The sequence below is a fragment of the Drosophila suzukii genome, chromosome X, assembly GCF_043229965.1.
Source record: "Drosophila suzukii chromosome X, CBGP_Dsuzu_IsoJpt1.0, whole genome shotgun sequence".
In the NCBI taxonomy this organism is placed as follows: domain Eukaryota; kingdom Metazoa; phylum Arthropoda; class Insecta; order Diptera; family Drosophilidae; genus Drosophila; species Drosophila suzukii.
This window is the reverse complement of record NC_092084.1, coordinates 14,366,877-14,383,107: the sequence shown is the minus strand read 5'-3', so window position 1 is coordinate 14,383,107 and position 16,231 is coordinate 14,366,877. Positions and strand designations below refer to the sequence as shown.

General features: G+C 41.1%; 3 protein-coding genes across 5 annotated transcripts; 2 read left to right on the top strand and 1 right to left on the bottom strand.

Moving 5' to 3' along the window:
- The first annotated feature begins 841 nt into the window (after positions 1 to 841).
- Positions 842 to 1,738, top strand: LOC108018859 (dnaJ protein homolog 1). The gene is made up of 2 exons (XM_070997275.1): positions 842 to 1,190; positions 1,340 to 1,738. The coding sequence occupies exon 2, from the start codon at positions 1,367 to 1,369 to the stop codon at positions 1,736 to 1,738; it is 372 nt and encodes a 123-aa protein (XP_070853376.1). The 5' UTR covers positions 842 to 1,190; positions 1,340 to 1,366.
- A 610-nt stretch (positions 1,739 to 2,348) lies between these two features.
- PPP4R2r (Protein phosphatase 4 regulatory subunit 2-related protein) lies at positions 2,349 to 5,867 on the top strand. Of its 2 annotated transcripts, none has more exons than XM_017086795.3 (4): positions 2,349 to 2,509; positions 3,046 to 3,293; positions 3,711 to 3,899; positions 3,970 to 5,867. In XM_017086795.3, the coding sequence occupies exons 2-4, from the start codon at positions 3,077 to 3,079 to the stop codon at positions 5,406 to 5,408; spliced, it is 1,845 nt and encodes a 614-aa protein (XP_016942284.2). In that variant the 5' UTR covers positions 2,349 to 2,509; positions 3,046 to 3,076; the 3' UTR covers positions 5,409 to 5,867. The 2 variants fall into 2 exon arrangements, with proteins under 2 accessions (XP_016942284.2, XP_070853621.1); XM_070997520.1 differs by having other exon boundaries at positions 2,352 to 2,509; positions 3,043 to 3,293.
- Positions 5,868 to 6,642: 775 nt separating this feature from the next.
- Positions 6,643 to 11,273, bottom strand: LOC108019101 (leucine-rich repeat-containing protein 58). Of its 2 annotated transcripts, none has more exons than XM_017086796.4 (3): positions 10,398 to 11,273; positions 7,700 to 7,916; positions 6,643 to 7,498 (listed from the first exon to the last, which is right to left on the bottom strand). In XM_017086796.4, the coding sequence occupies exons 1-3, from the start codon at positions 10,913 to 10,915 to the stop codon at positions 7,118 to 7,120; spliced, it is 1,116 nt and encodes a 371-aa protein (XP_016942285.1). In that variant the 5' UTR covers positions 10,916 to 11,273; the 3' UTR covers positions 6,643 to 7,117. The 2 variants fall into 2 exon arrangements, with proteins under 2 accessions (XP_016942285.1, XP_036675709.1); XM_036819814.3 differs by lacking the exon at positions 10,398 to 11,273 and adding an exon at positions 9,379 to 9,401.
- Between the last annotated feature and the right edge of the window lie 4,958 nt (positions 11,274 to 16,231).

Here is a 16,231-nt window from a genome sequence, read left to right as displayed (position 1 = left end):
TTTTTTGACCAAAATCTGAATCCCAAAAAAAACCGAGCTACCCCCTTCCAAAAAATGAAAAAATTTGCCAAAAAATAAATCTTCCTTGAAGTGATGTGGATCGATAGCAATTAAAGCAAGCTGCTCAAAACTGTCGGTCTTTTAGCTGTACGCCTTGATTTGACTAAACTACGACTGAAAAACCACTAAAAAATGAGTATTTTTGACCAAAATCTGAATCTCAAAAAAAACCGAGCTACAAAATCTGAATCTCAAAAAATGAAAAAATTTGCCAAAAAATAAATCTTCCTTAAAGTGATGGGGATCGATAGCAATTGAAGCAAGCTGCTCAAAACTGTCGGCCTTTTAGCTGTACGCCTTGATTTGACTAAACTACGACTGAAAAACCACTAAAAAATGAGTATTTTTGACCAAAATCTGAATCTCAAAAAAAACCGAGCTACCCCCTTACAAAAAATGAAAAAATTTGCCACAAAATAAATCTTCCTTAAAGTGATGGGGATCGATAGCAATTGAAGCAAGCTGCTCAAAACGGTCGTTCTTTTAGCTGTACGCCTTGATTTGGATAAACTACGACTGAAAAACCACTAAAAAATTAGATTTTTTGACCAAAATCTGAATCCCAAAAAAACCGAGCTACCCCCTTACAAAAAATGAAAAAATTTGCCAAAAAATAAATCTTCCTTAAAGTGATGGGGATCGATAGCAATTGAAGCAAGTTGCCCAAAACTGTCGGCCTTTTAGCTGTACGCCTTGATTTGACTAAACTACGACTGAAAAAACACTAAAAAATTAGTATTTTTGACCAAAACCTGAATCACATATATATCATTATCTCTTAAGTCCATCCATATTTCAGGTGCGTATCCCTAACATTAAAGTTTCAAATAACTATTATTTTAAATTTTGTTTGTCAGACTTCTATTCAATAATATTACTTTTTATGTTTCGTTTTTGTTCTTGTTACTTTTTGGTATCAAGATCTGTTTTAAATCCGTATGTCCATACCCATAATAACACTGAAGACAACTAGTACAATTTCAATCGGCCCATAAATCCTTTACATTCATATAATATTCGGACGAGAGCTAAGCTGGAGTAACGCCAAATGGGGTTTACCTCGTTTCTACGAGTACTTTATTGAAATCTAAACTGTGGTAATCCTAAAAAGGTTGCAGTCTTGACCTGCTGTAAGTCTAAAATAAATCGAAATGAGGGTTTTTGACAAGTTGTAGTCGTAGGCACCGTAGACTCTTTTGTTCTATCAATTTGAGTCTTTTGATCTTATCGCACAACATATTTTCAAGGAATTAAAAAAATTTTATTTCTTAATTTTTAGACCAGAAATAAGAGAAGCAGCAGGAAAATGAGCCAGGACTTCCACAAGATGCTGGGCCTCCGTCGCGGAGCCACTGAATATGCGATCCGTAGGGCGTACCGCAAGTTGGCGCTGCGTTTCCATCGGGATAATAACCATCACTCCCATGCCGCGAAGCGCTTCGAGCAGGTGGCCGAGGCCTTCGATGCCCTGTCGGACAAGAGGAAGCGCGACCTTTTCGACACTCCGGGCGAGATGGGTCTCCAGCGGCGCAGATGTTTCTTCCTATGCTACCAGTACCAAAGTGATCCGTACGCCACCTTCGCCAAGGTCTTCGGCTCCAGAAATGCGCCATCCGAGACCTCTGAAAATCCGAATATGAAAAAAAATAAACAAAACATACTCCTAAGTTCCTATTAGTTATTTTGGTCAGCTCGCTACAATATACTATAGTACCGAATAAATTACTGGGTAATAGCGTTTGCAATTAAAAGCGATTTGTACCCCCTGTAGAATTCGTAGTTGAAAACAAAAGATATAAAAAAATTATAATCCAAATAGAAACAAGTAAATATCTATATATTTCTAAAGGTTTTTTTGGGCTCCTTTGAGCGATGAAAATATTTACAAGGTTGACCAAAAAGGACATTATTTTGAATCTTCAATAGGTAAACATTTCGACCTCGTAGGTTTTTAAATATGGGAGCTATCGCCTAAAAACAGAAAGGCACATTAGATGTACCTACTAAAAACTTCCAAATAAAAATAACTCTAATTTGTAAACAAACAAAACTGTAACACTATTATTTACGGTCCTTGCTGGGAAATGAAAGGTATCCCAGGACTATTAATGATTTTACATATATTTTCAGATCCTTAATATTACTTAGTAAAAAGTCCTTGTTCGAGAATACCGTTATTTGCTCTTCCATTCGATATTTACCGCCATCATCTCTATGGCGGCTCATCTCTATGACAATCGATAGACAGTCTTCAGTTGTATGGTCACCCCACCAATCGCAGAGGCAATCGACTGTCGCTCATCGCTGGCGGCATCGAACGGTCACACTATTTGCGAAAATAATCCACAAATCCAAATCAAACTAAAGGAACGATCCAATTGTCAACTCAACTGGATTCTAGTGTTAAAAGGCGTAGTTGTGATAGAAAGCAGTAGCGCAGCTAGTGTAGGTAAGTGATTTGATTTCGCCCCAGTGGGCAGTGGTGAAAACGGAAAAGTGCGAGTATACAGCTGGGGCCGGTTCCAGGGAAATTGGCAAGGCGTCGCATATATAATTTTTTTTTCTTTTTTTGGCCGTCTGGCGCAGACAGCTACAACAACTACAACCACAACGATGGCCTGGCAACAAGAGTTGCAGCCGCCAATACACAAACATACACACCCAGAGGCGCAGAGAGCAGCTTTTGCGAATTTAAGCAAATTTGCATGGGTGTGTGTGTGCAGCATAACTAGTTTTCTCCTGCGCTGCGAATCCTCCACCAAAAGAGCGGGAGGGAAAGAGAGAGACAGCTGGCAGATGCAAGATGCTTGATGTCCGTATTTCGCGCATACCTGCACACAATTGCAGCAGTTACTCTCTTTCGGTCTCTCGGTTTTTTGTGTGTCTACCTCGAGGAGGAAAATTTTCCTCACTTGCCGGCCGGTTTTCTGATCTCTCTTTTTGCTCCGCTTTTCCCCCACACGCCGCTTTCCCCCCCGCAAGCAGTTTTCCACCCCCCTGCTCAGCGATCGCCTAAATGGTCACCATGGAGAACAGCGACGAAATCCTGCAGATCCTGGAGCGCTTCACGCGGCTCAAGCAAAAGGAGATACCCAAGGAGCTGGAGGACTATCTGCAGTATGTGGCCAAAACCGGGGACACCATCTTCAAGTGGTCCAGCCTGAAGTATCTGTTCCTCGAGAAGCTGCTCAACGTGATCAAGCACTTCAACGAGGACTCGCCGCGGCTGGAGGGTGAGTTCCTGGTCCTGAAGCTGGCATTTCCACATGTCCTCTCGTGGCTAGACATTGTATTTCTTAGTTTGTTGTGTGAAACTTATAAATCTCGTGTTTTTCCAGGATCATTATAATGTTTTAAGCTACTTGGGTGAAGTAATTACCATCGTGTCTTATTCAGAGTTCGCATGTTATATGGAGTCTAGGAATAAAAAATATTAAGAATACTTGCAAGAACTTTAAGGATTCCCTAGTCTTTCCTTGTCATGCAGGATAAATGTATAAAAAAGTATCCTAATAAAAATCGAATATGAGTTATAAACCTCTTAAAAATTTTAATTCGCAAGTTAAACTAAAAGTAGACTTTAAGTAGAACATTCAATTTTTTTTTTACTAGGCCTACAACATTTTAACATTGATATTAATCCTTTGCAGAGATCCCTAACTACCCGAATGTGGATCCATTCAACTATGAGACCATGAAGTCCTCGCTGCTCGAGCGCCTGGACCTCTTCAATGCAGCTCCTTTCACCATACAGCGCTTGTGCGAGCTGCTGATCGATCCCCGCAAGCAGTACTCGCGCATCGACAAGTTTATGCGAGCTCTGGAGAAGAATATTCTGGGTAAGACCTATACTTGACCCCCTATAGTAACGAGCAAGGATCACCCATGATATAATCTATCACTTCATAGTGGTCAGCACCATTGATCCGGGACGCAAGCGCACCGAGAGCGAGAATGGCGATTCGCTGGACTCCGTGGTAAACGGAGACCTCTCTCTGGAGGTCAACATCGACATCGAGATGGAGAACGAGGCCATGTTCAACAATGGCAACGCCGAGGAGGGCTCAGCGCCTAGCTCCGGTTCGGCAAGCGGTGCTCAGAAGGTAAGCTGTCCGCGATCGGACGACAATGAACAGCCCAAGGCCAAGAAGGCCAAGCTGGAGATCGGCGGCGAGGAGCCCTCGGAGGCCACCGATGAAGTGCCCGCCGAACCGGAAGAAGAAGTGGCCTCCAAGGCTAAGAAGGACAAGGAAGAGAAGGGCGACAACGATGAGACTGATTCTCCACAAGAGGCCGCAGAGATCGAGGAGCCCGACGAGGAGGTGGAGGAACCCGAGCCAGAGGCCAAGACCACCAAGCAGGCTGTAAACGGCAGCAAGAAGGAGAGCGAGCAGGGGGAGAGCTCCCCAGCATCCGCCGATGAGGAGGCGGAGGACCCAATGCTGAGTAAATCACCAGATGCCGAAAAAAAACCAGCTTCTAAGGAGAAGGAAGAGTTGGACAAAAAGGAGACGGCCGGGACACCAGAAGAGAACGTAAAGAAGACAGAGGCCGAAAAGACCGACAAGTCGGACGATAAAGTAGAACAGCCAGACGATAAGCAGACTGGCGACAAGGCCACACCACCAGCTGAGGCTGAAAAGGAGGAGCCTGCCAAAGCAAAGGCAGAAAAGGAGAAGGAGGAGGAGGAAAAACCTGCTCCGGTTGCAGCCGATAAGAAGGAGGAGAAGAAAGTGGCTGAGACTGAGGCTGCACCAGCAGATAAGCCCGCTGAGGAGAAGGCAGCTCCCGCCGAATCGAAACCGAAGACCAAGTCTGAGGCCAAGCCAGAGGCCGAGACCAAGGAGAGCCAACCTGAAAAGACTGAAACCAAGCCGGCCAAGGAGCCGTTGTCGGAGGAAAAGGAGTCTGCCGAGCCGGCAGCAGAAGCCAAGGAGAAGAAAGAGGTCGAGACTACGGCTGAAGCAGTCAAGGAAACAGTTGAAGAGTCGCAGGATGGGGAAGCTTCCAGTCCCGCTGTCGAAGAACTGGCCGCCGCCACCACACCACAATCTCCACTCGGTGCTGCCGACTCGGCTGCCGAGACGCCGCCCGCCGACCCGGCTGCCGATGATTCGCAGGCTTCGCCCTTGGCCGCCGTTACTCCGCCTACTCTGGCCCTCAATGACCAGCCCATGGAGGACACCCCGGCCGAAGAGGAGGCACGAGTCTCGCCCTTGGCCGCCGTTGACGAGGTAATGGCCGAAAGTGGCCCCGCCGCCGAAATGGCCACCGAAGAGGCTGCTGCCAAGGATGAACCGGCCGCCATGGAGGTCGATGACACCAGCCAGGAGGTGATGGACCAGTAAAGCGGGCCCACCCAAGCGCCGATTACAACTACATTCAACTACTACTCCATATAATTAGAATTTTAAGACAAGCGCCCCATTCCGAAAGTAATGCAGATGTAATCCTGCCCGCGCTGTTGCCTAGAGAAGAATTACGGATTCGTGTGATCCCCGTGAAACAGGCGGGTTGGCAGCTCCCCTTTTGTAGCCGTAAGTCGCAGCCGAGACAAGCTCATGCTAGAATCTAGAATCTGTTGCTGTTTTCGTTCCCCCAGTTTGTGTCTCTATATGTTGGTTCCTCCTCTAGTGTTGTATTTATATATTTTAGACTAACCCCTGACCAATTTTAGTGGTTCTGCTCCCAACCCCGCCCCGTATGTCCTGTTTTTTTTATAAATCTAGTAGTAGATGCTGTCCCAGAAGCGAGCTTCGGTTAGATGTGAGCGATTAAACACACAATAAACACTATCCATATAAATACGTCGCTGGTGTTATCCTTCAGAGTGGTCATCCAGGCCTAGGTTGATATAATATCTCATAGTTTCTGCAAAGGACGAAATAAAAGGGGAGAAGCTTTTCACCACTTAGCATGTTGCCAAAGGTTAAATCCATTTTTTATTTTAGGAAAACCTCATTGCGAACGCGATTATATTTAATTTGCCAAACTTTAATAGGATATGATGGTGTAATTTAGAACAGGGCACACCTATAAGATTAAAAGGAAATTGTGGGAATATTTTAAGGGTTTTTTTGGTCAAATTATGGTTTAGTATTTGCAGCAATCCGTTCCTTATTTCTTTATGAGCATACTTTGTTTATATTTTAAAACCTATTTAGTGGAAACTATTAATGAAATCTAAAGCGGATGAGAATATTGTGTTTTTAAGAACGAATTGGTATTATTGTTTACAAAGATTACTCACTGTAACTAAGATAGCCGAGCGAAACTGATAGTTTATAATCATTGTTGGATTGGATTGAATGGTATTACTTTGTTATTATCATAGTAACCTCTGATAAGGATCGCTTTTCTACAGTTCTAAAAAACAAATTTGTGGAATATCAATTCCTTGTAGTTAAGTCTTCTGTTGCTAACTCAATTAATGGGGCTTGATAAGGTCGTTAGACTACCTACATGTAGTATGTACATAGCTGTTACACTTAACAACTGCAATCTTCGATATCGGCGAATATAATCGTTAAATGCTCCGCAAGCCACTCGAATCCTTCTTTCGCCCAGTGAAAGCCAGCCGAGTTTCTTTGGTATAGATTGTGTAAGTGTGGATAACAACAGGCAAACAAACAAACAAACAGAAAACAGAGAAAATGGCGCGCAAGGCGAGCAAACAAACAGGTCGTAATCACTTAGCAAACTAGTTCAAATTGGATTTGATGACGTGTGAAGAAGCCAATGGGAATCCCGGCGAGCGGCAAGGCGGCGACTGGCGATCGGCGATCGGTGGTGGCCAGGTGGCTGTCGGATTCCTCGGATCCTCCTCGAAACGCGTGGATCCGCCACCATTTCCGCTACCATTAATGTTTTAATTTCCGTTTCCGCTGCCGCTCCCGTTTCCGATTCCGCTTGTGCGATTCCTAATCCGATATCGATTTCGTGTCTCTGTGTCCGCTCCAAATCCGATACCGGATCGGTCGACGCTCCGATCGCGCTCCCGGCAAATATGGTTATGGATATGGCCCAGGAGGACGGAGTGGGCCGGGCCGGAATGCGGCTAGCCCAGCAGCACCTTGCGCATCATGAAGCCGCTGCTGGCGCTGGCAGCCGGCACGGATGATCCCCGCGCCGCCGGCTGCTCCGGCTCGATGCACTTGGAGGAGCAGAGGTACTGCAGCAACGGCACCCGATACTTTCCGCAAAAGTCCACGAACTTGATGTGCTCCACCCGATTGTCGAAGAAGACGCCCTTGCAGTTGGGATTCACACAGCAGTTGGCGCTGTTCAAGTACTCAGCCAGTGTCCTGGGGATGTCATAGGGTCCGGGTCGCTGGCCGCTGGCCTTCACTATCCGGCCGGCCAGCTCCAAAAGAGTGGGTGGCTTCAGGGCCATGTCCTGCACGAAGCGCACCACCAGCGGATTGTCGCGCAGACTCAGCTGTGAATGGGGAAGAGACGAAGGAGCACAGGATCAGTAAGGTACATAGTTTATCAATGGAAATGAAATGGTTAAACTAGGTATCTCCATGTAAGTTATCAGTTTACCGATTAGAGGTACGTATGTATGAATGTAAAATATTAAACATGAGACAATATTAATAATCACTTTAATATTGTTCTAGAGTAACGGTTGTCTTACCTCCGTCAAGTTCTTTAGTGCCACAATATCCTTGGGAAGGTGTCGCAGGCGGTTCTTGTGGAGCAACAGCGACTTGAGGTTCTTCAGTCGGGCGATGCTCGTCGGCAGGATCTCGATCAGGTTGTCGCAGAGGACGAGGGCCTGCAGTTGGTTTAGGGAGCCCACTGCCTCGGGCACTTCGCTGATCAGATTGCCACCCAGGGACAACACATGCAGGCTGCAAACGATTAAATGGATCCATAGATATATTGGTTATAAACTATTGGAACTAAAATTTCAGGTAAAACTATGATTCAAAAGATGTATTTGATATAAAAGACTGAGATTGTATTCAACAAATCATGAGATGTCTAGATAAACAATCCGTAATGTTATAATCTAAAAATCAATTAATATTTTTGTATATGCCCTAAAATGCATATTAAAGTATTTTCATTGAAGGGTATTATATGAACTATTATCTTTGTTTTTTTTATATAATTTGTTTAGCTATATGTAAAAAACTGAGCTGTAAAAAAGCCATGTGGGCAGCTCTAGAAGAAATTAAGTGTCTACGTAGAGAAAATATTTAAATTAACTTGATTTGAGATATGGTTTCACCAATACATACATTAGAACCCAAAGTTCAACTCATTTGCAAAGCACGAAATCGATTGACTTTGGCCGTGGGCATAGCCAAATAATGTATGCAATTTTATTAAATCTAAAAATTGATTTGTTTTTTTGATTATTTTTAAAACTAAAGTAGGACTTATAATAAAAGTTATAATCGAATACTTAGTTTAAAATAAAAAATTTGGGTGGAATGTTTTAACTTATAATATCCCTAATATAACTGTTCTAGTAAAACATTTACAAATAGGTGTTTTAATAAATATCAAATATATTACTGATAGCCTGATGTGCATCACTGTAAGGAATACAAGTTTAAATGTGTTTCTATTGCCGTAGACATGACTTTTTTTGAATAACATTTCTTGTAGCATTGTTTTTGTTACATTTCCCCTTACTAAAAGTGCATATATTTCCTCCTAGTGAATCACTAAGCTTATGTCATGGTATATGGCGCACACTGTACAGTGCATACCCCCTACGCCCTCTGACCCTAGGGTCCTCTCCAAATTCCAGGGGTCTTAGGTGCGAAACAATCAATTCCCCCCGTAGACGTTGCAAAGTCCAGGCCCTCTGATAACTAATGCCCATTTAAATTTATATACTCGGTATTTGTAGAACTCTTGAGCATATTGGACTATAACCACATGGTCAGAAGCTTATCAGTATTTCAGTAACTTTAAAATCAAAATCGATACAGATTTCGATAACAATTTACGTAAACATGCAAAATATTATGATCATAAAATGTAATCCAATAAAAAGGTTGCTACTTATGTATATAGGGTATCAAATTGTTGGGACCCGCCAACTAAAGAGTTATTTATTGTTTAATTTGTTTTTCAACTGATATTTGAAGTTTTGTTGTGCGATTTTTTTTATTTGTGCCATTTTTGCTCTTGTTTATTATTATATTAATACACGGCCGTATCTTTATGGGCCGACCAAATCGGTTGGGTCGATTCGAGTACTTGTTTTTGATAGATTTGGCTTTTACGACGCCATCACCACCACCCGACCGAGCTGCCGACCCACCGATCTACCGCACCACCGACCAAGCAACCCACCCATCCATCCCCTTCCACCGAACCGATCCATCGAACCGCTCAACCGCCGGACAAGTGGCAGACTGGCGTTATCAGCTGGCCCGGCTATATAGCTATATATTACGATCTCGTCTGTGCTTGGACTTTTATACATGGCAACAGCAACAGTGCTCGCCAGTCGTCGCCCCTTCTCCACGAGTGGCCAATGTCAATCCGAGGGAGGAGTGCGGGGAGTACACTCGCAAAAAGGGGAAATTCCGCATCCTTTGCGACAGCCGATTAAGGGATTAACCCCCAAAAATATTAGATAGAACCACCCTTTGGTATTGCTCATAAAGCAAAAGTACCAGGTAAAAGGAATTATAAATATTTTGAATGACTCAATATGATACAAATATTGTAATCATTGCAAAAAATGAGATTGTAAAAGATTATATACCCAAATCTTAGAGATCGAATGATCGAATGATCGGAGTTTGAAAATTGATTATAAATATATATTAGACATTCTGGTGAAAGACTTCCATATACGGTGAAACTTAACCCCTCATTAAGATGGCGCTGCCGATGGAAATCTAATTGAAAAGCTCTCATAAATCTAACAATTTGCTTATTTTGCGTTATCTATACTATTAATTTTGTTCAGACTTATCGCCCTTTAGTGTGTTTTGACCATTGTTTGTCAGTCTAAGTTTCATTTATGACCTTCACGAACCTTAAGTCAAATTTGGCGAAATATCGAGAATAATTTATGCCACTAGTTTTTACAGATTTTAGTGCTAGAAATAATCAAATACCTTATAGAGATTTTTACCATCACTACAAAACATGAAAATATCATTTTTTAGGGAGAACTTTTTAAACATTGACCCTGAAATTTAACATTTTATAGTTCTCTGTGTACCAATATAGATACATAAATATGTTCCCACGTTACTGGCCTTAGAAACCAGTACACCTTATAACAATGAAATGTTTTTTTTTTTTAACAAAACAGAAGAAAACACCTGATCAAACAGGCGGAAGAGACTTGAACGTACCTTTGCATCTTCCAGATATCCTTGGAGATGCTGGAGATCTTGTTGGCGCCCAGATAGAGGTACTTGAGGTGGCGCAGTTCGGTGACCTGTTCGGGGAAGTGGGTCAGCTGGTTGCCGCTCAGATTGAGTTCCTTGAGCGTGGAGGTGGCGCCACCATTGGCATTGGCCTGTTTGGAGAGCAGTGATTTGGGCAGCGAGGCGTTGGTCAGCAGGTTGTTCTTGGCAATCAGGGTGACCAGTGGCAGCTGGCACACGGCATCCGGCAGCGTGGTGATGGCATTGGAGCTAAGATCCAGGACCTTTAGGTTGGCGAACTGCATCAGGAGGCGGGGCAATCCCACCAGCCTGTTGTGGTTGAGCAGCATGGTCTCGATATCGCCACTGGACTTCAGCAGGGCCTTCTGCGGCGAGGCCAGGTGATCCTCGAGGGTGACCAGATCGAGGCTCATGCGCCCAAAGTCCAGGGTCTTCTGCTCCCGCGAATCCGTGTCCGAGCTATCCGACGTGTACACCTCCATGGCTATGGATCTATGTATCTTTCTGTCCTGCGGAACTACTGCCTCACTGGATCTGGATCTGGATGGATGGCGCGATCGCGATCGCTTTGTTTACCACTGATGATCGAGATGGGATGGTCGATCGATCGATCGATCCAACGCTCTCTCGCACACAAAAAAATAACGCAACGCGCGAACGAAAACAAAAAACAGATGTGGATGTGGATCAGCGGTGGATTGAATGGAAAAAACTGTCGCGACACTTGACGCTCGCACTGTTCAGCTCGCCCAGCGCGAATGCCAAGTGGTTTGCTTTTGCGACGCCTGCTTTTCGGATCGCCAAAGCCGACTCTACGACTCTACGACTCTGCGTCTATATGGCTCTATCAGCGCCATGCGATTGGATCTTCGGCTGGGCCCCGGATTGTGATTGCGCTAACTAGGCACTCTCTCTCTCGCTCTCGCCGCACAGTGGTACAAAATTAAATATTCTTACGAATAAAGTGACTTTACCTAGACAGATGGAACAACAAATCGTTGTAGATTAGACACTCACACATGAAATAGATATGAACTTTGTATCTTCCTACAAACAACTTAGTATTTAATTCAAATATTCAGTCAAATGGTATTTGGTTACTTAAATCATGTACATTTTAAAATATAATCAAATATGAGTCATATCTAATCGAAAATGATACGGAAAATAATAAAATAAGTAAAAAAAAAATATCCATATCGCCACCATCTTTTTTTTGCCTATTGAAATGCATTTACATCTATATACTCAACATGGCGTATAAGTAATATGTCCATCATTTATTATTTTTATTTATTTTGTTTTTTAAAATTGATATATTATTTATTTAACCATCCTAGTGCTACACGAGTGTCTTATAATTAAACAAATTTACAATTTTATATATTATATCATAATCCTTATTTAACAAAATTAACATAAATTAACGTTCGATTTGTATACTTAAATGTTATATATATTAAATATATATTATATCTGTGTTCTTTAAATTTTTATATGGATGATTTTGGTTTAAGAGTTTAAAGAGTTAATATTAGATGTCTTTTAATATATAAAATGGAAATATACATTTTGAGAATGTCGAAATATGGTTTTCACTCAACAATATTTTTGTGGCCCAATGTGCACCTGCTCACTCTCTGCGCACGAGGCGTATGCGTAATGCGATTATGGGCACGGGCTTGGTTCTGGTTGTGCGATTTTGGTGGTGGTGTTGGTACTAGGGGTAGTACTGCTTCTGGTACTGGGCCAAAGGTACGAGACTTCGCGTGGGTGGGCCAAACAGTTGGATTGCTTTTTGGGTGGGCCAAGCGCTTATCGGCGGCGGAAAAAGCTGGGCCATCCGAATTTTGTCTGACTTCTGGGAACATATATAAATACTTTCGTCCTTATCATTTATTTGACATTAATTATTTTATTGAAATTGTTTATGGTTTCCACTTCGGCTCACGATCAACAATTATAATATAACAATATATATATTAACGCAAGTGGGGTCCTTTGCCGAGGGGTTTTCCTATCTGGTTGTGAAAAAAATTACGGGGAACCCGGATCTGATTGCATAGAATTTTGGAGAAGTTTATGATCCATCTGCGAACGAAGAATACGATTTTATTATAATAATGCGGTGATTCCAAATGATTGAGGATGCTTAGAAACTTTTCTAAGAAATTCAGTTAAATAAAAATAATAACTACCTGTTGAACTTCAAATAAATCTTTTGAAAAAAAATAACAAAAATGTAATACAAAAATTAGAAAATATTGAAATCGGTCTTTTAAATAATAATATAATATCTAACAAATTACTAAATGTTTGTTAGCCCTTAATCAATAATACCTTACCTTAATTTAAAATAAATCACATTGTAGGCTTGAGAACAGTTGCCTAAATTATAAGATAATATGTTGGATATATCTAATTATCGATCGTTAATAACCTCCCAAAAAGTAGGGAGGTTCAAAAACTTCTCAACTGCCACAGGGTCTCCAACGTCTAAAGATCGAATCGATTGATCACACGGGCACTGAAACTTGAATTTGTTTTATGGCTCACCGTCGCCTGTCGCCCCTTAACCCAATTTCCCCACTTCTCCGCCGACTTGCACTCACCAATCACCAGTTGGCCATACATATGTAGCTATAGGCTTGTTAGCTCGGGACTTGTGCGAAAGTTATCGAACAGCCCACTTCATCCATGCAATAATCAATATATTTACTCTCATCAATCTTTTGTTTTTATTGCGCGCCTGGCTTTCTGTACTTAGAAGCGTCTAATCAAAACATCGGACCGCCCCTTCTTCACCCCCTGCGGTCTATATTGGCTGCACCGCAAAAAATGCGATCACAACTATTGTATAACAACAAAACAAAGTGGCAGAATGTGTATGTAATGTAAATAAATATATAATATAATCGATTTAATCAGGAAATTGCATCCTAAGGAAAAGTTTAGTATGAATCTAAAGAATTCACGAGCGGAAGATCAGTAGATCACATTAGATCCTGTTAGGAATTTGCGGTTAGTCGATAAAGTTATCTATACATATAGTGTTATGCTTATAATATTATGTTATCTAAAGTATTCGCGATGTCAAATCTTGCGAGTATGAACGATGAAAGATCACAACTATTGTATAACAACAAAACAAAGTATTAAAGTGTGTACGTAATAGAAATAAATAAGTGATATAATCGATTTAATCATAAAATTGCATGGTAAGAAAAAGGTTAACATGAATCTAAAGAATTCACGAGCTTAAGATCAGAAGATCCTTTTAGACCCTGTTAGCTTAGGAATTTTCGGTTAGCCGATAAAGTTACCTATGCAAAAAGAGATATGTTCATAATAATACGTTATCTAAAGGATTCGCGATGTCAAATCTTACGATTATGAAGGATGAAGGATCACAACTATTGCATAACGACAAAACAAAGTGTTAAAATGTGTACGTAATATAAATAAATAAGTAATATAAACGATTTAATCAAAAAAATTGCATTCTAAGAAAAAGTTCAATACGAATCTAAAGAATTCACGAGCTTAAGATCAGAACTTCACGTTAGATACTGTTAGCTTAGGAATTTTTGGTTACCTATACATTTTGGGTATCTCAACTATACTTTTTAAATGACAAAATCCCACCCAAATTTTTTTGTCGTGTACCAGTGTTTGGCTCCTAAATCTTCTTCTTCGCCACGGGGGATGGGGCTTTTGGGGCTGGGACCATTTGGCGTGGCAATAATTGTTTATTATCACGTCATTGGACCTATTTGTTGCTATTGCTGCTGCTGTCGCTGTGTCGCGCTGATAAGAGCACACTCAAAATTTACAAAAAAAAAGTCGATCGCGACTGGCCAGCGATGGCGATCGTTGGCCAGCTATCTATTTATAATTAAACCAAAAATTTATGGCTTGCTCAAACTCCAATCTGTATCAGTTTACAACTGTTGCACGATAACACAACAAAGAAAAAGTTCCCAGAGCAGCTCCTCGAAAATAAACATAAATATTGGTGTAACGTGATTTAATTGTTGCCAAGAATAATGAAATTTCCGTAGTTAATCATTTGAACGATAGCAAAACAGTACACTTTTATTGGGCCAGTTCATGGAACAAGACTCGCTACTGGATTTCTAAAAGAATAATAATAGTCTTAATATTTTAAATTTGTTCCCTTAATTATCATAAGCCAAAGCTTTTGGTAGAAATTTTAATATTTTTGGGAGGTGATTACAGTAGGCTATCAATTATAATTAATAACTATCGCGCTTTTGTTGGTTATCGCAAACAAATGCGCACAATAAATGAATTTATGGACGAAAATTTGTTAACAGCCCAACTAAAAATTAATTTATTAAGTTTGGTTGGTTCAGGTCTTGAACATCACTTTAATGAAAATTTATTTATTGTTCTCTTCACGTTCTTTTTTGCGAAAAATGGCGAAATAACTAATTTTGAAGTTTTTATGCCAATGGATTGGAAATTAAATCACGAGCTTATCTTTTTGACCATTTTCAACATGAGAGCCATAACACTGATTTTTTGACGGCGAAAAAAGTGGTTCAATCTTAGTCCAAAACAACAGAAAACGCTATAGTCGATTGCCTCGACTATAAGATAACTCTGCTTTTTCCATAAGCACACCTAGCCTATAGCGCCACCTATCTCCTTCTTCTATAGCGCCCCTAGCAGCTTGGTAGCGTAATCGTAAAAACAGCATGCGGTGTGCAATCTCAATTGAATTGCAAAATATTGATTATTATTTTGTTATAACATTTTAATAACTAGTTCGAATTCAATAATGTTTGGTATGTAGATGGGTATTGATAATAAGAACATAATCTCATTTACATTTTTACGAAATATTAAAAAATGCGGTAGCTAGACGGGTTTTAATGTAATAGTCGTTTATGGGCGCTAGAGTGGGCGTGGCACCTTGCCGAAACAAACTTGAACTGCGCAGGGAGCCCAAGAATTCTGATCAAGAATATATACATAGAATATATATACTTTATTGGGCCGGAAAAGCTTCCTTGTACCTGTTACATACTTTCCGTCGAATCTAGCATACCCTTTTACTCTACGAGTAACGGGTATAATGATCTTATTTTTAGCTGTTTTTCAATCGAAGTTTAGCCAGATCAAATCGTACAGCTAAAAGACCGACTGTTCTGGGAAGCTTATAGCCTTTGCTAACGATCCTTATCACTTCCTGGAAATTTATTTTATTTAGTTTTTTCTTGCAAAAAAATGGCAAAAGTTAAAAATTTCCAGGTTTTCAATGTATTGAAAATTAACCTACTAGCTTAGCGAGGATTGACATTTTTTTACAATAGTTATATACTTGTGGGTTTTTTCCTGTGCAGACCTTAAGGCGTTGTGGAGCGTTTTGCACACGTTGCGAATTTTGAAAGTTCAGCCCGTGTCCGTTCGTTTGTCCGTCCGTCGATTTGTCCGTCCGTCGTCATCTGTTCAAATGTGTGTGGTCCTTATCGCACCGAATTTGAATTTCCATCAAAACAAAGCGAGCAGAGGAGCGTTAATAGTTCTACTATACACCAGATTAAATCGCGACATTTGATTCGGCTATTTTTGCATTGGAGAGCCCAAGAGAGTAACAATTCTTGGCGACAATAAATCCGCACATAATATAGTTATACATGTATGTATATAGGCAATTTGATTTTGAGGCCCAGGCGACAATCGCCTTTGGAAATCTATCACCACCGTCTATTATCGTTATCTGTCGCGCCGTCTGTTTTGATTCGATTTGAATAGTCGTGGGGCCAATTAAG